This window comes from Thermobia domestica, chromosome 9, assembly GCF_964235325.1.
Source record: "Thermobia domestica chromosome 9, izTheDome1.hap1.1, whole genome shotgun sequence".
Classification (NCBI taxonomy): domain Eukaryota; kingdom Metazoa; phylum Arthropoda; class Insecta; order Zygentoma; family Lepismatidae; genus Thermobia; species Thermobia domestica.
The window spans coordinates 158,045,180-158,065,552 of NC_137462.1; the positions used below are offsets into that span (position 1 = coordinate 158,045,180).

General features: G+C 36.3%; 1 protein-coding gene across 1 annotated transcript in view; it reads left to right on the forward strand.

The window, feature by feature from the left end:
* The window catches only part of LOC145694185 (persulfide dioxygenase ETHE1, mitochondrial-like), a 60,970-nt gene extending 40,920 nt beyond the window's left edge, over positions 1-20,050 (forward strand). Inside the window, exon 7 of the mRNA XM_081770298.1 lies at positions 19,616-20,050. Coding sequence (XP_081626424.1) covers positions 19,616-19,665 — 50 coding nt within the window. The 3' untranslated portion in view covers positions 19,666-20,050. The remainder of the gene's footprint in view (positions 1-19,615) is intronic.
* The last annotated feature ends 323 nt before the right edge of the window (positions 20,051-20,373 follow it).

Genomic DNA, 20,373 nt, shown 5'->3' on the forward strand with positions numbered 1-20,373 from the left:
TCCAAGAAATTAGAAAGAAAAACCGATAGTCTTGACGCTTCGGAACTTCGTTTAGCGTTACACAGATGTATCAAGATAGTACAACATACTACCTATCATCAAGAAATATTGAACTTGCAGCAACAAATGGAAGTTTCAACAAAGAGCCCAATCAAGGATCTTTTTCCATTTCTGGACACGGAAGGAATGCTAAGAGTAGGAGGAAGATTGGAACATTCAAACTTGGAGTACGACAACAAGCATCAATTCATCTTACCTGCAGGACATCATTTCACCCATCTGATAGTCAAAGAAGAACATAAAAGGTTGCTTCATGCAGGACCACAGCTTCTTATTGCATCTTTGCGTACCAGATATTGGATTCCAAGAGCTAAGAAGATGGTCAAGGAAATAGTACACAATTGTTTGGTTTGTTTCAAGTGGAGATCAACAAGTTCATCACAGTTAATGGGACACTTACCCAAGGAGAGAGTAAATGAAGCAAGACCATTTGTACACGTGGGAGTGGACTATGCAGGATTCTTTTATGTCAAGCCCACGATTCGCAGCAAAATTCAAATGAAGGTATATGCAGCGTTGTTCATCTGTTTAGCCACTAGAGCAGTTCACATAGAAATAGTGTCAGACTTAAGTTCTCAAGCCTTCATCGCAGCATTGAAGAGATTTGTTGCTAGGCGAGGAAAATGCTTATCTATCTGCAGCGACAATGGTTCCAACTTTGTTGGCGCCAATCGAGAATTGCAACAATTTTTTGAATCCAAGACTAACAGAAAGCACATCCTGGAATACTCAGCTCAAGAAGGTTTAGAATGGAAATTCATTCCAGCCAGATCTCCTCACATGGGGTCATGGGAAAGTTCAATAAAATCCATGAAGTACCACCTACGGCGTGTAGCAGGAACTGCAAGTCTGACATACGAAGAGTTGAACACGTTACTTATTCAAATTGAAGCCATTCTAAATTCAAGACCATTGACAGCCATTTCCAACGATCCTACAGATCCAATGTATCTCAGTCCAGGACATTTTTTAATGGGAGCTACACTTCTCAGCCTTCCGGAACCAGATCTACTAGACGTGCCTATCAACAGACTAGGAAGATGGCAACGGATTCAACAAATGAAGCAGCATATTTGGAAACGTTGGTCAAGGGATTACCTCAACCAGTTACAACAAAGAAGAAAATGGAAGTCAGCTCAGCCTAATCTACAACCGGGCATGGTCGTATTGTTAAAAGAAGACAATGTTCCTCCTCAAGTGTGGAAGTTAGGTGTGATTAAAGAAGTTCATCCGGGCAGTGATAATTTAGTGCGAGTGGCAACTGTGAAGTGTAAAAGTGGCATTTTTCGGCGTAGTGTTGCTAAGCTAATTCCTTTGCCCCTAGAGCGTTAATTGATTGTGTTCAATCAAGGAGGGGGAGGATGGATAAGCTTGCATATGTGCATTATTTTTATTCATATTAGTTTCATTTTTTGTATATAGTTTAATGGTTTTAGTGAATTCCTTGTGATTCTTTTAGTGATTTTTCTGGTGAGTTTTAGTGAGTTGTGTTTGCATTGGCTGGCAACAGTGCCTTCAGTGTGCTATTCAAGGTGTGTCTGTGCATTCGACAATGTGCTTCGAAGTTCAACTAGACAAGCATATTCATTAATAGTTTCAGAAAAGCATATTTATTCATAGGTTTTAGAGAAATACTCATGTTCATTAATATACAAGATTCACATGTTCTTAACAGTGTTTTAGAGTGCTACTCAGTTTATGTGTGATCGAAGACAAAGTATGATGGTTAGCAAGCAACATGTGGTTTAGCTAGCAGCAAGCAACGATTACTGCAGAAAGATGTTAAGATAAGTAATTCATTGTACTAATATTTAAGTATTATATCAGTATATTAACATATGAACAAAGCATGTTATATTTATCATATTAACACATGTACCTTTAAATAAGAATTGAAGCAAGTAACATCTAAAATATTCGTCAAGTCTTATTTCTCGTTCCTTCATGATATCTGGGTGAATCAGTAAAATGGGTTTAATCATACAGTTCATTAGCTTTGGATGTGATATGTGTGATTTGTAAATAAAGTACATAAACATATCACCCCTTCATACATCATCACTTGAGTCGAAGCCCTCGTAACTTACAAATCGTTTGTTTCTTTGTACCTATACGAGCAAAATTGTGTAATTATTCCTTTCGGCCCCAGTTCATTTTTGGCGTTTTCTTACATTTCCAGTTAGTGACTTATTGCTCAAAACTATTCATTCGATTGATATGGTTAAGGCCTTGTTTTTTAGAAAATGGATGTGGCTATTTTTTAGTGTAAGTTGTATTGCAGTGTTGCCAATGGGTGAAAAATTATTGAGGGAAATGTAGGTGTGAAAATTTACAAAAAATTCCCTAACCGAATTTCAAATTTTTTTGTATCTAGCACCACTGCTGCTATATGGGTTCAAGTCAACTAAACAAATCTTTGGTGTGTTGACAAGGTACAGTGAAATCCTGAAGTCGCTGGCTTCCATTCAAAGAGGGAAAGAAACATTTCTGTCAGACACATGCAATTTTGACACTTTTTAGGCCTCAGAAGCAAAAATCAAATATGCCGGGACTAGAGCTTCTCTAACTATCCTATTGAAACTTTTTATGGTGCGTTCTGTAGGGCAAAGAGGAAGCTTTCAGGTAGTGGTACGTTTGTTTCAATGTAGCCAGTAAGAGGGTAATAATACAGGGGAAAAGGGAAATTTTCCGAATTTTTCACCTAATAGCGGGAATTAATTGTTTTGGCTGGAAACGCTGCCATCAGACAGACGAAAACTATCTGAAAATAAACCGTAGTACTCCAAGAATATATCCTACAAGTATCATGGCGACATTTAACAAAGTAAGCATGAAATTTTAAAAAAAAATCTCATTCTACGTCAGAAATTCACCATTTTCTTACCATTTTCAGAACATGGTTTATTATAAACCTCAACTGTACTTCCCCTAATTATTCTAGTGAAACTTTTTATGGTGCACTGTGTAGGCTAAGGATGAGGCTGTTAGACACTGGTACGTTTGTTTGAATGTAGCCAACAAGAAGGAAATAATAGAAATAAAAAAGTTTTTTTTCCAAAATTTGCCCCTAAAATCTGGAATTAAAATTTCCTGTAGCTGGCAACACTACTATCAGACACACACAAACTATCTTAAAATAAGCTTAGGTATCCCTCTAATATATACTACAAGTATATCCTGCAAGTATTGCGACGATATCTAATAAAGTAAGCATGTCCATAAAAAATATCTCATTCTACCTTCAAAAAAAATCACAGTTATCTTTCCAATTAGAGAACAAGGTCTACTGTAAACCTCAACTGTACTTCCCCTAATTATCCTATTGAAACTTTCTATAGTGCGTTGTGTAGAGCAAAGACGAGACTTCCAGATACTGGTACGTTTGTTCCGATATAGCCAACAAGGGGGAAATAATAGAGACAAAACATATAATTTTTCCAAAATTTCCCCCTAAAATCTGGAATTAAAATTTTCTGTAGCTGGCAACACTGCTACCAGACAGATGCAAACTATCTTAAATTAAACATTGGTACACCACTAATATATCCTACAAGTATTATGGTGATATTTAAGGAACAAAGCTTCTAATTACCAAAAATATATTACGGTAAACAGAAAAGTAAGGACAAACTAGAAAATCAAGGGTTAGAATCTAAATACGAATTTTACGTGCGCCCCCTAATTACCCCATTATAACGATCTGTACTTGCGTTTGTTAAGTTAGGACAAATGTTCGGTTGGCGTAAGTTGACTTGCACTCGGACGGATAGGTACGGATTTATAAACAAAAATTTATAATTTTTCCCCAAACATAGGAGAATTTTAATTTCCCTAATTGGCAACACTGCGCGCAGGCCCGTCCAATTGATGTCAACAGTTAGGTATCCATCCAAAGTATCTACCTGGCAAGTCTTAAGAATGTCTTTCTACAACGAAGGAAGCTACAGGAAAAAAAGAAGTAAAGGAAATTCGAAATTAGAAAATTCTCGAATTTTTGACTGGGGTGAAATTTGAGAAGGAAATTCGACACCAGAAGAAAAAGAAATTAATATGATAAACTATAGTCCAACCATATTTTGCAAGAATAATATCCCGATATCTTAATTAGTGTCCACACAGGAGCGGATTAAACAAGTGACACACCCGTGTGTGCCACTTTGGCCACCTGGGCCACCGAGTATACATTTAATTACATTTTTTTGACTACTAACTCGTGTGTTGTTGTTGTAGTTATAGTCTCGACTAATAATAATATCGTTGTAAACAATAACTTTATAAGAAAAATTTTCTCTTCTTTTTACATCTTAATTCCAACACTTGGTGAGAAATGCAGGGTGTTTCAAAATAAATTTTAGGGTTTTAAGTCTTCGTAGTACTTATTACATTTTACGTACAATTATAAGCAATGCATCAAGTAAAAGAACACCTCAAACAGTCTCTGCTACAAGTATTCAATGTGAGATTCATTCGTCACACACGGCACACATCTAGTCGATAGGCGAGAAAGGCCCATAAACTGTCCGCCATATGGCACAAAACACATTCAATTTAGGGGAGTCTCGTTTCAACTGTACCATCTCCTGAGGATTTGCTGACAGCCAGGTGCAAACATTATGAGTGTTCACATTAGCTCTTAGGTGAAACGTCGATTTATCACTGAAGACGACACGATCCAGAAAATCTTCATTGTTATGTAGGAATGTTTCACTTGCGAAATTGGCACGTAAACCGTAGTATGTAGGCTTTAGACCTGTAGCAACTGCAAACGATAAAGACGTAGTTGCAAGCGTCTACTTAATATTCTTCACACAGACAGTTGCACTGTACAGATTCAGTCTTTATTAAAACACAAAAAGTTTTCTGCTCTCTAGCCTCTATCTTTGCTACTTGCTCTTTCTAACGGTAGACAGAAGAAACAATGCATGTACGTGCGTGCGTACAAAACTGTTTCGATTGCTCTTTCATTTGATATAATATTTATAATTGTAAGTTAATTGTAATAGATACTACAAAGTTTCAAAACCCTACTATTAATTTTGAAACACCCTGCATTACTTCAAATTGAGTCATCCTATATTCATGTCTTTTATATCATCATCATATCATCATATCATCAGGGCCGGTCCTAGTCAATTTGTCGCCTTGCGCAATGGCATAATTTGCCGCCTTCCCCTTTCTCCAGAAAGAACAAATCTTAAAAGTTATGATTTTAAGTATGCTACTCCAGCATGAACAACAAAGGTGAGGGTAAGTGCAGTCGCACTCAGAAAGGCTTAAATACTTATTAAAAATGCACTCCCGTTGTGTCTCTTTTTTTTTTCTTTAAATATTAATCTATTATGTTAGTGAAAGATAAAGCAAACACACCTGCAGAGGAAAGATGGTAATCCTTTTTATAGAATTCACTATCGAGCTTCAATCTCAATGTATCAGTTTGCAATTCCAGTGCAACTAACTAACTAAAAAACTAACTCTATAGCCTTTGGAACCCGGAGGTTCAATGCCGCGTTCACAAAAGCTCTCCACTGACTTCTATCCTTAGCTAATTGGATCCAGTTCCTACTTTGTATTCCTATCTCTGCGAGATCCATCTTAACATTGTCCTCCCATCTGCGCCTAAGTCTTCCTAATGGTCGTTTTCCGATCGGTATTCCAGTCAAGACTTTGAAAGCGTTTCTACTCTGTTCCATTCTAGCTACATGACCCGCCCATCTAAGCCTCCTAGACTTGACGACCCTAACAATGTTGGGTAAACCATATAAATTATGCAGTTCCTCGTTATGAAGTTTCCACCATTCCCCATTCCCGTTCCTCTTGGGTCCGAATATTCGTCTCAGGATCTTGTTCTCAAATACTTTCAGTCTATGTTCTTCCCTCAGAGTAAGTGACCATGTTTCGCAGCTCTTTTATCTTTATTCCTTGATTTTTCTTCTACATCTTCTAACATTAAAAAAAACTTGTTTCTATCTTCAATGATAAGGAACTTGTTTCTGACAAAAACAAGACTAAGTTTCATATCAAAACTGTGATAACTTACTAAAGGGAACAGATATTCACTACTATTCGAGAATTGAATTCTTGCATTTGACAACAATCAAGCAATTTGTGCTCGGATTTATTCGACCATTTGCTTTAGCATTGTCCATGTGGCCTTAAACTAATGCAACCTAAACATAATTTATGAATGTAGTATTCAAATAGAAGGTCTGCTTAGTAAATGTAACTACCATCATCATGAAGTCTGTTTCCAACAAGAAATATTTAATTTAAATAATACACTTATGACAGATTTTGCCAGACCATCCAAGCTTGCCGCTCCACGCAAATACACGTGTTGCATATTAGTCCAGTAAAGATAGGATTGAGAAAGGAACAAATTAGTAACAAGCTGAAAATTGGTATGGAAGTAGAGGGATGTGTCAGGAATAACATACTAAAAGTCCCCTAAAATCCCATTGTAGCTTTTCCCGCAATTTTGAAAAATGTCCGCCATATTTAGATGACGACAAGGAATTTATGGAAATCGTCACCCTTTATGTTTATTCTTCTAGCCACCGTTCTAATTATCACAAAGCCATGAATCATATATGGTTGGAAAGCTTGAAAGACAGAGAATATAAGTAAATAACATATATGCCCATCGTGCTAAATTTCTAGAAGAAGAGGAAGAAGAAAACAGCTTTTTTTATTTAAAAAAGATATTTTCAGAAATCATGAGAAGTTTGCAACACTGACAATTATTGCACACCAACGAAACACCACCAAAAGATATCCTTGATATTTATCTCAATCATAGCCAACAATGACACAAATCGGTGCAATACAAGCCGAGAAAAAAATATAACTTGTGTTACTTTCTGACCTCTTTGTACAAAAGTGCATAAGGTGACATACACTTTCACGGGTCTAGTCAGCTTCTTTTATCACATAGGGCAAAGAGTTATATATCATTGGAAATCTTAAGAACCGTAAATTCCAACGAGGTAACACTTACACTAAGCAACCCCAATTTGTGGCAGAAGCGGAAAACCCAAAATTTCGGAACAAAACGTGATTTTTGCATAAATTCTTTAAAACTTGCAACACTGACAATTATCGTATGTTAACAAAACTCAGCCACCGTTTTCACTATCGTCATTATTAATTTACTTTTTAAAATGACCAACGTTTTTCCCAATGGAGTAAGCTTTTATGATATATAGTTTTACATCACTTAAATATAGCACAAAAATCATTTATTGACAGCATTAGAAAGTAGCAGAAATTGGTAGTCTCCTATTCATAGGAAAATCGTAATTAAAATCACTCTCAACTACAGTAGTGATTTGAGTGTATTTTTTTAAAATGTCTTGTTCATAACTAGAATGCAATTTTCCTCCTAGTATCCTTCAAATCAACTTAGTATTTACATTAGACGTTAGTATGCACTTTAAGAACATTTTTGTTACTAGTCAATTGGACTTATTTTATTAGAAATCAATGAGGTTATCATTATCTCGTTCATCTCCATAGTTTTCAACATTTGATTTTGCATTCGCACATCCAATTCCTCGAGAATGACATAAATTAGAGCACACAATTCCTGCTTCCCGACAACCGTACATACTTTCACATCCTTTTGTACAGTTACAGGATATTACACGGAGCGGGTTCCCTGGTCATTCTTGCTGGTACGAGGATACCTCCTAATGTTGTCCATTCATATTCAGTCGCTCGCATATCATTGAGCAATACCTGGGTTCAAAAAACGTACACTGTCAAAGAATGAATGGAATATACCACTTTAACGTACACACGCAAAGGTAATGGCCTTTCGGATTTAATCATTGAAGATATAAGATACCTTCGTTTTCTGAATATCCAAACTGAAATCCACCTTCTGTACGATGTAACATGGATGATTCTCAAATGGTTGAAGACACTAACTTGGCCGAATTGGAATGGATTTATGCAGGTGGTGACAAGCAACAATCATAAGTATCAAACATATTATGTAGTAATTCAACCTCTCATCAATCTTCAACCAATAAGCATGGATTCTGTATACTCGGCACTTATGTTTGCCAGGAAAGAATGTGCAGGAAATAAGCAAAATAGCGTGCTTAGTCACGTTGGATCAACCTTTGTACTCTAAAGCATGTGACATTGTAGTAGCATGTAGAAATTCTGGTGAATTACCGTCAGTGGTTGTTAGACTTCGGGGTTTTTCACTCTATAATGTCATTTATGAAAACAGTTGCATATATAATGAAAGGTAGTGGCATTGAAGAACTTTGGTCTTGTGTGTATGCTAGTAACTCCATGCCACATATAAAGCCAGGCCATTCTTATTGCTCGTGCTTTGCGAGCGCATTTTTTTTAACACAACACGGCCCTTAGCAATTGCAATATATACTGTTTAATTAATGAATCAGACGGCACTGAGGAGTTTGTGCGTCAATTGCGAGATGTTTGTATTCCTCTGATGACTGAAGAAGATATCGATACTGATGTAGTTGTTCAATATTCATAGTCAATCAAGATTGCAAATGACCTGAAGTTATTCATTGACGCTGCTGCAGAAACAAGCCGTATCTCTAAATTATTCGCTCTGTACTTTCAGCTTGTAGAAATTATGCATCTTTTAATTCGAAAGAACTGAAGACTTGAATCTTCATCTTCTCTGCATGTAAGAAATGTTACCATACTTCTATGCAGCTGAGCATCTTTTGTATGCCAAATACGCACATCTGTACTTACAGAAATGTTGCGGTTGGAGGATGAAATTGATCTTCATCAGTTCCAGCTATTTGCAGGAGACGGTTACTTCACTATTCGTAGAAAAGATATATTTTGGAGTGGTACATGGTCTGATATGACGATTGAGCAGGTTTTAGCGAGAGCAATGAAGAGCAGTGGTGGACTGACCCATGGGAGAGGCATGACTGAAAAGATAATATCTAGGTGTGTGTCAAGTGTGCCAGCAGCGTGCCACTTACGAGAATGTCTTGAAAAATTATTAAACAAAGATAGGCATGAACTTCACACTGGTCGGCATGTGGAACTGTACCAAAGCAGTCAATCGCGTGATATATTACATCTACAGAAGTTCTTGCGTTGGTTTTGCCAGCATTCTCCATTCCCTTCATATCCGGAGCTCGCGTCTCTAAGCACTGGCATGGTAGATAATGAAATGGTCAACTGATAAATCTAAGGAAATCGGATTGGCTGCTATGGAAGGAATGTTTGGACAGACTTTGGGAAATGTGAAACTTAAACAAAAAGATAAAGTCATCCAACTACCCGTAATGCACAATGTAGTGCGTATTCGTGATGAGCTACTAGCTGTAAACACCAGACTTCAACTGAATCATATGAGTAGAAGTCCGAAAAAGAACTTCAGCAGTGTTTTGCTTACGAGCTTGCACCCTATTCACTTTCTCTCTTCACAGAAATGTCCATGAGAAAAACGAAAAAGTTTGCTTTGTACGACATGTTTGAATATCGGACAAATTTTAAAACTCAAATTAAAAACACTGTGTACGTTATAGATGGAGGCTTGCTTCTACATCATGTTGTTTGACCACAACATGGAACATACCTTGACGTGCACAACTCGTATATGTCCTATGTACTCACAAACTCAGGAACGAAAGCAACAATTATTTTTTATGGGTATTGCACTGAAAACTGTACAAAAGCCGCTGAGTGGGAGCAACGTTAGTCAAAGGTTCAATCAGCTTTAGTGTTATTAAACCATATTATTAACCAAAAAAAAAGATAAATTCTTAGGTAATTTCAAAAATAAGGATTGTTTCGCCCGTGAGTAGATGGTTCATTTGACACAAGCTGGAATTCAAACCCAGCAAGCAAGGAGTGATGCTGACGCACTTATAGCTAAAACTGCTGTAGCCAAATCTTTAAATCCTTGTAGGCAAGTCGTAGTAATTGGCAAGGATGTTGACATTTTAATCATTTTGCTTGAACAAGGTAATAATCAGTACGACATCACATTTCGAAATAATCAGTACGACATTGGACGTGTACAAGAGGTGAGTAAAGAATTTAGTACTAAGAAGTTGTAAGATACACAGACAAATATACTAACTGTTTTGCTCAGTTACCATGCTTTAACTGGATGCGACACATCATGTGATTTGTATCGACAGGGAAAGAAAAAGCCATTGCAATTACTTCAAAAACGGGAAGATTTATGCCGATCACTTGAAGTTTTGAACCATGATAATGCTAGTGTACAATCTATGAAGCTGGCACATCATTTCTACTAACATACTACGATTCTCCAGTAATAGTAACGTTACTGGATGAATTCCAGTATCATTCATACATCCTTGCAGTAAGTTCCTGCTCCCAATTCAGAACGAAATACAATTGGCAAAACTGCCACCCACCAGTGATGCTGCGAAACACCATATCATCAGGTTCAAAAGTACCGTGGAAATGATTTGCGAGCGACTGAATATGGATGGACAACATTAGGAGGTATTCTCGCACCAGCAAGAATGACAAAGGAACCCGCTCCGTGTAATATCCTGTAACTGTACAAAGGGCTGTGAAAGTATGTACGGTTTTCGGAAAGCAGGAATTGTGTGCTCTAATTTATGTCATTGTCGAGGAATTGGATGTATGAATGCAGAACCAAATGATGAAGACCATAGAGATGAACGAGATAATGATAACCTCATTGATTTCTAATAAAATAAGTCCAAATAGACTAGTTACAAAAATGTTCTTAAAGTGCATACTAACGTCTAATGTAAATACTAAGTTGATTTGAAGAATACTAGGAGGAAAATGGCATTCTAGTTTAAACAAGACATTTAAAAAAATACATTCAAATGACTATTGTAGTTGAGAGTGATTTTAAGTGTGTGAATTACGATTTTCCTATGAATAGGAGACTACCAATTTCTGCTACTTTCTAATGCTGTCAAAAAATGATTTTTGTGCTATATTTAAGTGATGTAAAACTATATATCATAAAAGCTTACTCCATTGGGAAAAACGTTGGCCATTTTAAAAAGTAAATTAATAATGACGATACTGAAAACGGTGGCTGATTTTTGTTAACACACAATAATTGTCAGTGTTGCAAGGTTTGAAGAATTTATGCGAAAATCACGTTTTTTCCGAAATTTTGGGTTTTGCGCTTCTGCCACAAATTGGGCTTGATTAGTATGTGTTACCTCGTTCGAATTTACGTTTCTTAAGATTTCTAATGATCCAAGATTTCCTCGTATATAACTCTTGATCCTATGTGATAAAAGAAGCTGACTAGAACCGTGAAAGTGTATGTCCCCTTATGCACTACAAAGAGGTCAGAAAGTAACATAAGTTATATTTTTTTCTCGGCTTGTATTACACCGATTTGTGTCATTGTTGGCTATGATTGAGATAAATATCAAGGATATCTTTTGGTGGTGTTTCGTTGGTGTGCAATAATTGTCAGTGTTGCAAACTTCTCATGATTTCTGAAAATATCTTTTTTAAATAAATAAAGCTGTTTTCTTCTTCCTCTTCTTCTAGAAATTTAGCACGATGGGCATATATGTTATTTACTTATATTCTCTGTCTTTCAAGCTTTCCAACCATATATGATTCATGGCTTTGTGATAATTAGAATGGTGGCTAGAAGAATAAACATAAAGGGTGACGATTTCCATAAATTCCTTGTCGTCATCTAATATGGCGGACATTTTTCAAAATTGCGGGAAAAGCTACAATGGGATTTTAGGGGACTTTTAGTATGTTATTCCTGACACATCCCCCTACTTCCATACCAATTTTCAGCTTGTTACTAATTTGTTCCTTTCTTGGCAGAAAAATGGGCTATCTTTACTGGACTAATATGGTAGAGCCGACTCTGCATATCATATATATCTAGTTGACAAATTATTTATATATGACATTTAGAAAAATACTATTAGGCAAATTAGTATTAGTTTTTACCTTTAGACAAGTTATTGGAATTTTATACTGTTCGTGACATTATTTTCGTACTTATTAAAGGCCTGCTTTCACGAAAAAACAAAATTTCATTTCTGCTTTTATTTCTTAGTTGATATTGATGAAAACTGCTGAAACCCGAATTGTTAATAGGTATGGTATTCATGTAAATTGTAAAATATTTGTAGTGTATCACTATCTAGCGTTTAATTTATGTTGCATTTTACGGTGATTACACCTACATAAAAATATTTCATACTTAAATAGACGTAAGATGCATTACAAATGACTATTTGAAAAAAAAACGAAATTTAGAAAAAAACGAGAGGCAATATTTTTTTTCTAAAAAAACGTACATTTCTGAAAAAATACGAACCGTTTTCTTTCTATTTACAACATTACTTGTGTTAATTTAACACACAGGCTGTGTGTCATTTCAACTACCGGCATTTGACACACAACTCCAAATGGAGAGTGAGTTGTTCTAACCACTTGTTTGTGTTATATTTTAACACAATCGTGTTAACACATAAGCATGTGGTTGAAATAACACGATTTTTTTACAGTGGATGGAGAAAAAAATACTGAATTAAATTCTAGGGAACATGGCCTCCTGCAGAGTGGGACAAGTGATGATTACTTTCTTTTGGATTTTTAAAATACGAGGCTATTATTGTACTGACAAAAGTTTATTGTTAAAATCAGCATCCCAAGTTTTGATTTCGTAGGGAGTTCAGATGTTCGAAATAACAAGTCGTAACTTAGGAGATTCGCTTAATGACAAAAAAGTATTATAGTGTTTAATAAACAAAATGAAGTATTTGAGGGTCTGTACTTCTAAGACTCGCTCTTGAGTACACCCGTTATTACTTGCAATATGGTTTTAGTGTAATATTTTGATACGTGGGTTTGCCTATCTTACTGTAATCACTCTTGTTCCTTTATGGGTTAAACGTCGCTGATTAGCGGATTTTAATGATGTGATGATTCTTATTGGTTGTTAGAAGTCACGTGGTCTTAAACTGCTCCTGCGCGGGAAATTTAAAATAAGCCTCACCCTGGGGTCACGTGGTTTGATGTCATTGAACACCTCCTCTAAATTTTTGGGTCCGTTTCATTACCTTGTATGGGTAAAATATTGCCAGAAATTTAAATTTCAAAGTTCTTTTTATCTATTTTATTCTCTTTAATAGGTTTTATTATGCTATGAATGAGTACAGGGGTTAATTATCTTTCATAAAACACAGGTATCATCGATCTTCTTAAATGTTGGGAGGGTACACTGGTTCACCCTTAAATTTGGGAATTGTCAAAAAAATTAAATGTTAAACTACGCTATGTTAACAATATTAAAATTATGCTAGAGCCTTGACGAACAAGTATCAGCGTAAAATTATCGTTAATTACAGTCGGTCAATTACCCACACTCTTTAAGTCAATGACAAATCATTGAGCAGGTTCGGCTTCTTCTGAGTTACCTGAACGTAATCAGTTTTGAAATTCTGTTTCTTTGGTAACTGTAATTTCTTCTCAGATTCATGTTCTTTCAGGTTCATCACTTGGACATTCCGACTCTCTTTCTTGAGTAGCACGCGTTCCGTGTACTAAGTTCTCAACACTAGTCGCACTTCCATTAACATTATGTAGTTAGAATTTTGGCCGTGACTAGTTCCAGTTACTGAGAAAAATAATTCAGTAATGCATCCTGGGTCCACTTTTCCTCCCGTTTTTTTTTCAGTACTGTGCTGTCTTTTTCAAATTTGTTTAATTTAAAAGATATCAATATCATTAGTGTTACACATGTTGTAAGTTTGTAATTATTCACAAAGTATCAAATATTACCACTTCCTGGTTTTAGCGTGAAGTAAAACGAGAAAATGGTAATATCTTAATTAACTTTAGATTACTACTATGCGTAAAAATTACCCACCCCTCTCCACATTACTCCATATATAGTCTCTTATTTGCTGCCATAACTTAATTTTAGTATAATTATTTAATATTTATGGCAGGAAATAAGATTCTACAGAAGTATATGGAGAGTACACAGCATAAAAAGAGGTGTTGAAATAACACAAAATGACTACCACTTTAGCGTGTTACTTCTGTGTTAATTCAGCACCAAGACATCGCTTTCCGAGCATATCATTAATAACTAGTTACTACCTGAGAGAATTTGCATTGGTATTTATCGTTTAATATCAGCAAAGCTTTGCAAATTATCTTTGGCACTTATGCGAAGTAACGAATAATGTTCTATGTTTTCTGTAACCGGTCACAATAATATTGTTGTAAACCTGTCAATAGTCTGACAACAGTTATATAGGCAACAGTTCTGTCACCTTATGTTCGTATATGCTAAGGCACAAGAATAGCAAATAAAGAAAACAGATGGAAACACAGCTATCTGTGTAACAGATAGACCAATAGTCTAACTTCATACGCATCATGGATTTAAACTTTTTGTTCCTCAACATCCGTTCACTCCCTAAAAACAAAGACCTTTTCCAGGCAGTACTATTAGAAGAGCAGATCACTATTTCTTCTAAACGAATCCTTTCTTTAAAAGTCCATCTCGTGCAGAATCCCTCGCAATGACTTGATCCGACATGACAATACCCTACCAACCCTTCGCGCTAACGGTGGAGCTGCTATTCGGTTTCGCAATTATTTGCCATACAGACAGCACTCTTGTCCTCACCTGCAATTACCTGAATATGTCATCACCACCATTTATTTCAAGTCCATAGCATTTACCTTCGCTACAATCTATGTTCGACCTGGCAATACCATTCCAATCGCCTTCTTTTCATATATATCCGATACGTACAAACATTTCACTATCCTTGCAGATATAAACCTTCACACAGTCGATAAGCCAGGAACGCACTCAGTTTTGTGATTTCATCACCACTCATACTACTGGCATACTACTTGTACTTCCTTCTCTTACTCGACCAATTTCAAACACCATGCCAGATATCGCACTTACTTCCAATACATTAGCTCCTCATTGCACTGTCACAGTCTTAGATTTGCTCGGTATCGATCATGCTCCTATCAAACTGACCTACAATACGGGTCTTGCATGTCCACCACGTTTGCCGGCTTCTCGAGCTACACCTCGATATGACAAGGCCGACTGGCTTAGCTATCGTACCTATATATCTTCTACCATAGAACCCTACCAAGGCCCAGTCACTTCGGATGATCTTACTGAACAAATTGGCACTCTCACCACAACAATCCAGTGCGCATCTACCCGCTATATCCCGCAAGCTTCATCCGTTCCATATCGCCCCAAACTTCCACCCCATTATCTTGCTTTGGTTCGACGCTCTCGCCAATGCTATCGCGACTACCTTCGCACACAAAATCCTGATGCACTTATACTTCATCACCAATTGCAGCGTACTGTCCGAAATTATCTCTCCGCCTATAAACAACGTCAGTGGATTAAAACATGCAATAATATAGCAGACACCTCACATCCAACAATCTATTGGAAACGTTTAAACGCTTTATGTGGCAAAACCAGTAAGACGACATATCCTCTCCTTGTTCATGACAAGCCGCTCCAATCAGTTCTAGACTTATCAAATACATTCGCTGATCATCTTCAAATCATTTTTACACCATCAGTTTCCGATCATACCTACCGCACTCATCCTACTGCTCGAGTCAACACTGATTCACCTCAATTACAGCCCAACATCACTCACACTCTTCCACAGCATGTTCTCACTGCTCCCATTACACCTAATGAAATCACCGCTGTACTACGACGCAAGAGAAACACTGCTCCAGGATTCGATGGCATCACTTATAGACATATTAAAGAATGTTCCTTTGCTCTTTTCTCACTACTTGCTCTTATATACACCTTCATTCTCCGCACAGGTCTCTTTCCCACTGACTGGAAGATTTCGAAAACACTCCTGTTTCTCAAACCTAAAAAACCACCATCCGATGTTTCTTCCTATAGGCCAATACAACTCACCTCCACTTTTAGTAAAATTTTCAAACGGATCCTGGTTAAAATATTACACCCATACTTAAACGATCATCATATCATTCCAACACATCAAGCTGGCTTTCGGCCCTCATATTCAATTAACGACCAACTCCTTCGTCTTACGTCACTTGTCACCAATCATTATAACCATATTCATCCATCTTGTTCTCTTCGACCTTGAAAAGGCGTTTGATAAAGTTTGGCACCTAGGACTCATCTATAAACTTATCAAATTACGACATCCTGTTGCATATATCCGACTTATCTTTCATTTCCTTACCTGCCGTCTTGCCTATGTTGCCATCAACGATCAGCTATCACACCCGATCTTTTTGTTATCAGGCGTTCCACAGGGTTCGGAATTATCACCACTTCTCTATCCGCTTTTTGTCGCCGACTTTCCTGAACTACCTCCGAACACCTCTTTATTCTAATACGCCGATGATACTGCATTTCTCGCCCTCTGTCGCACAATAGCACAAATCAATCTTACTCTTCAGGAAGCAATTAATCGTTTCACGCATTGGTGCCACACTTGGCAACTGACCATTAATGCCGCCAAGACACAAGCCATCGTTTTCATTCCACCCCGAAAACGTACGAAGGTCCATCGGAATCATTTCAAACTATTCTTAAAAGTCAATGACGTGCCGTTACATCCTAGCAAAACAGTTACCTATTTAGGCACCATATTCGACCACCACATCACCTGGACACCACATCTCAATTCAGTCAAGGCAAAAGCTTATAACAGACTTAATCTTCTGAAACGTTTAACAGGTACCATATGTGGTCTCCCTTCGAATCTTGTTCTTAACACTTACAAAGTCTTTCTTCGGCCAGTACTGACATATGGTTTTCCCGCCTGGATTTCTGCACCAACTTCATATTACGAAAAACTTGCCATTCTCGAACGTCATGCATTTAGAATTGCCTTCCGCATCTCATTGCCTAGTCCTACACAAGACCTATATTCTCGTATTTCTTTTCCTATTCTCAAGTATCACCTAGAAACATTACGCTGCAAGTTAATTACCGACCGCTTCACTCATCACCACCCACTTCTTTTTGATACCATTCATTATCTTACACTCAATCCCTACCGAGCACGCTATACTTATACACCTCTACATCTACTCTTCACGCTATATTATTACACATTACCTCCTAATCATCCAGTTCGTGCGCTTATAGAGGACTTTTGCATTCATACTTATCTACCTCATATATTTCCATCTTATATCGCACAGTGATTTCCTCTGTTACTAAGTCTTCCCCATGTCTCCATCAGCCTAGAGTCGCCCCTAGGCAGAAGTTAACTGCATTCGTTTACTTAACATCTTCCTAGTGTTGTGACATGTCTACACCTCATCCCATCTATCATGCTCATATCATATTTTCCTTGCCGAATAAATAGAACCTTACCGCCTTTTTCTCTTCACTTTGCATCACTCATTGTTTTGTCCTTTCCATCACCATGCATCTTTTCAAATTTGTCCATAAATATCTTCTTATACCCTGCTTATATTATGTATTACAATCTTTGTACCGTACTATTTGTATTGTATTTGTAATATGTCTATGTTCCCAAATTTATAACACTACCGATGTCATAATGATTATGATCGCAAAGATGATAATGTCCATGTTATTTTGATATAATAAATAAATAAATGTATATAATGAAAACTATAACACAGTACTTTAGCCTCCCTTAGACCATCCACAAATAATCCATGCAACCAATTTTTCTTATAACTTCCCATCTCTGAAAGAGGGCGTACCCCTCTTAGAGGTAGCTAGCTTTCAAGCTAGCATTATAAAAAAATCGTAGTGCTGAATTAACACACAAGTAACACGCTAAAGTGGTAGACATTTTGTGTTGTTTCAACACCTCATTTTTTACAGTGTAGTGGGAGAGAGGGAGTGAGCTAAAACATTATGTAAAACGTAAATTTTACGCACATTAGTAATCTAGTGTTGAAGATAAACTGAGATTGAATAACGTAAGTAAAGTCAGTATTGTATTGTATGGGGGGTAAAAGCGAGTGAAGGGTTTTATCCTCCGTTTAATGTAAAACTATTATTATTATTACGCATCAGCGCAAATCTGTCTTCAACATTGGAGGGACGGGTAAGACCACTCACATAATCTTTTTTAAGCAATGTTTTTTAATACTAATTCGATGATGGTGAGTTCAACGGAACCTACTAAACATATCCGTCCATCGGATCACGAACCAAATATCAAGTTTGTGATATAGATAAATAAATATAAATATCGCGACTTGAGGTCAGTTTTCTCGTGACATCGTGAATGAATATGTTTAAAAATAGTTCAATTGAAATCAGGAATCCTAAATTAGTATACAAATAGCAATTAGAAACGTATCCAAGCGTGGACACTTTGACCATTGGCATAAGTAATAGTTCAAAGATCTCAACTTTGAGGGCATTTTTCTCGTGATCTTATAGACGGATATGTTTCAAAATAGCTTCATTGGATTCAGTATCCAAAAACAGCGCGATTAGAAATTTATCTAAGCATGGACACGTTTCACTTGTGGCATTAGCATTAGTTTTTTAAATAAAAAGTGAAATTCTCCTTTTCACAATAATATTTATAAGTCAACGCAAAACACAGTCATTGTAATTTCCAAAATGGGGCGTTTAAAGCACAAGGGAATCAAATCCAATTGCGAAAGTTGTACGAAAAAGAAACAGAAAGTTTTTACATTATACAAGTTACTTACAATTTCTGAAAACGTATTCTGTAAAGCCTGAAAGGAGCTTCGGGTAGGAATCTTAAAGATGAAACATGTTAAAAATGACCAAAATCGACTTGATTTCCTTGCGCACTGAACATGTCACATATAGCTCGTTTTTGTAATCCATCGGAAATAATGATGTGGGAAGTATTAGCGGAAATGCATTATGCTGGACCCAATATTAAATTTAAATTTCTTATTTAATTTTTTTATCTAAATACCTAAATTTGAACCTAACATAGAGATTATTTACTATGATCATTGAGACATTTTAAAATCTATGAGTCAGTAAACTGAAAATGAAAGAATACAATTAAGTATTTATAATGTATTTCTATAATTTTCACTTACCGATTTCCCAAAATTAACACTTTAGTTATTTTGTTCAACATGGTGTTCTACATTAACTGTTGCTGAAACTTGTAAATTATACAAATTGTTGCTGAAACTTGTAAATTATACAAATTTGTAGTCACTTTTTATTACAGATCTTAATATCAACTTTACTCAAAAGATTTGGAATTGTATGGCTTTTTGAAGTTACTGACAGCATGTTCAAAATTATACACTTATAATAAGATTGATCAATGTACGTATGTTCTATACTTTATTGTAGTAGTTAATGTAATTATTGTTGGTTATTTTTAAGGTGCCGATATTTCCGCAATTTAATTTAAAGAAAGCATAAGATTAATGCACTACACTTTTAACTGTTCACTTTCTGCGTTCTTTCAGATCAGACTATAAAATACTAACATCAACTGGCTTTTATAAATCCTATTGTTGTTATTATTACTTACCTGATATAATTTTATACTCTTTTCAGATCGCGCCATTCCGGCTAATAAAATATGTGGAATTCAAGGTTCTTCTTAAGGTTTGAGTGATGCATATTCCTGTATTATTAACATTGACATGAATAAAACCATTATTTTTACACACAAGAAGTATTACAATATTTCGTACATATTTTACGATAAATAGCTTCAAAACTGTTACAGAACTGAGCTATAATTCACTGTCTTGTTTGCTTTGGTTTAACTATCCGATTCAGCACCGAGAGTATATGATACATGGAAAAAACTTTATGTAAGATCTGAAACTCACTTGCTCTCACTGGGAATCAAACCCGACTCTTCTGCGCCGAAAACAAAATTGGTAACCATTTAATCACGAGAGAATTCAGTGGTAAGACACTCACAATCTCCATAGCAGCAGGGAAGGACATTACATGATAAGGATAGGGACTTGATAAAATGGCTGAACTGTTAAAAAAATGAAGAGTTTTTATTTTCATTAGAAACAAATTATGAATATATTAGAAAGCTTTCGTAAGTCAATCATTATAAACATATGATTTGACAATAGAAGCATTGTTCCTTATCGATATTATAAAATTGAAAGTGACTATGTTTGTAACTCTTAATCTTTTGAACCGCCCGACCAATCTCGCTCAAATTTCTGACGTAAATGCGGTTCTGGCCTGGGAGTGCTCTTAGCTATTTACTTTGGAGGTAGAACATGGGGGAGGTCGAGGAGGGGAAATTATAAAACAATAAATAAACCTTGATAACTCTTGAACCA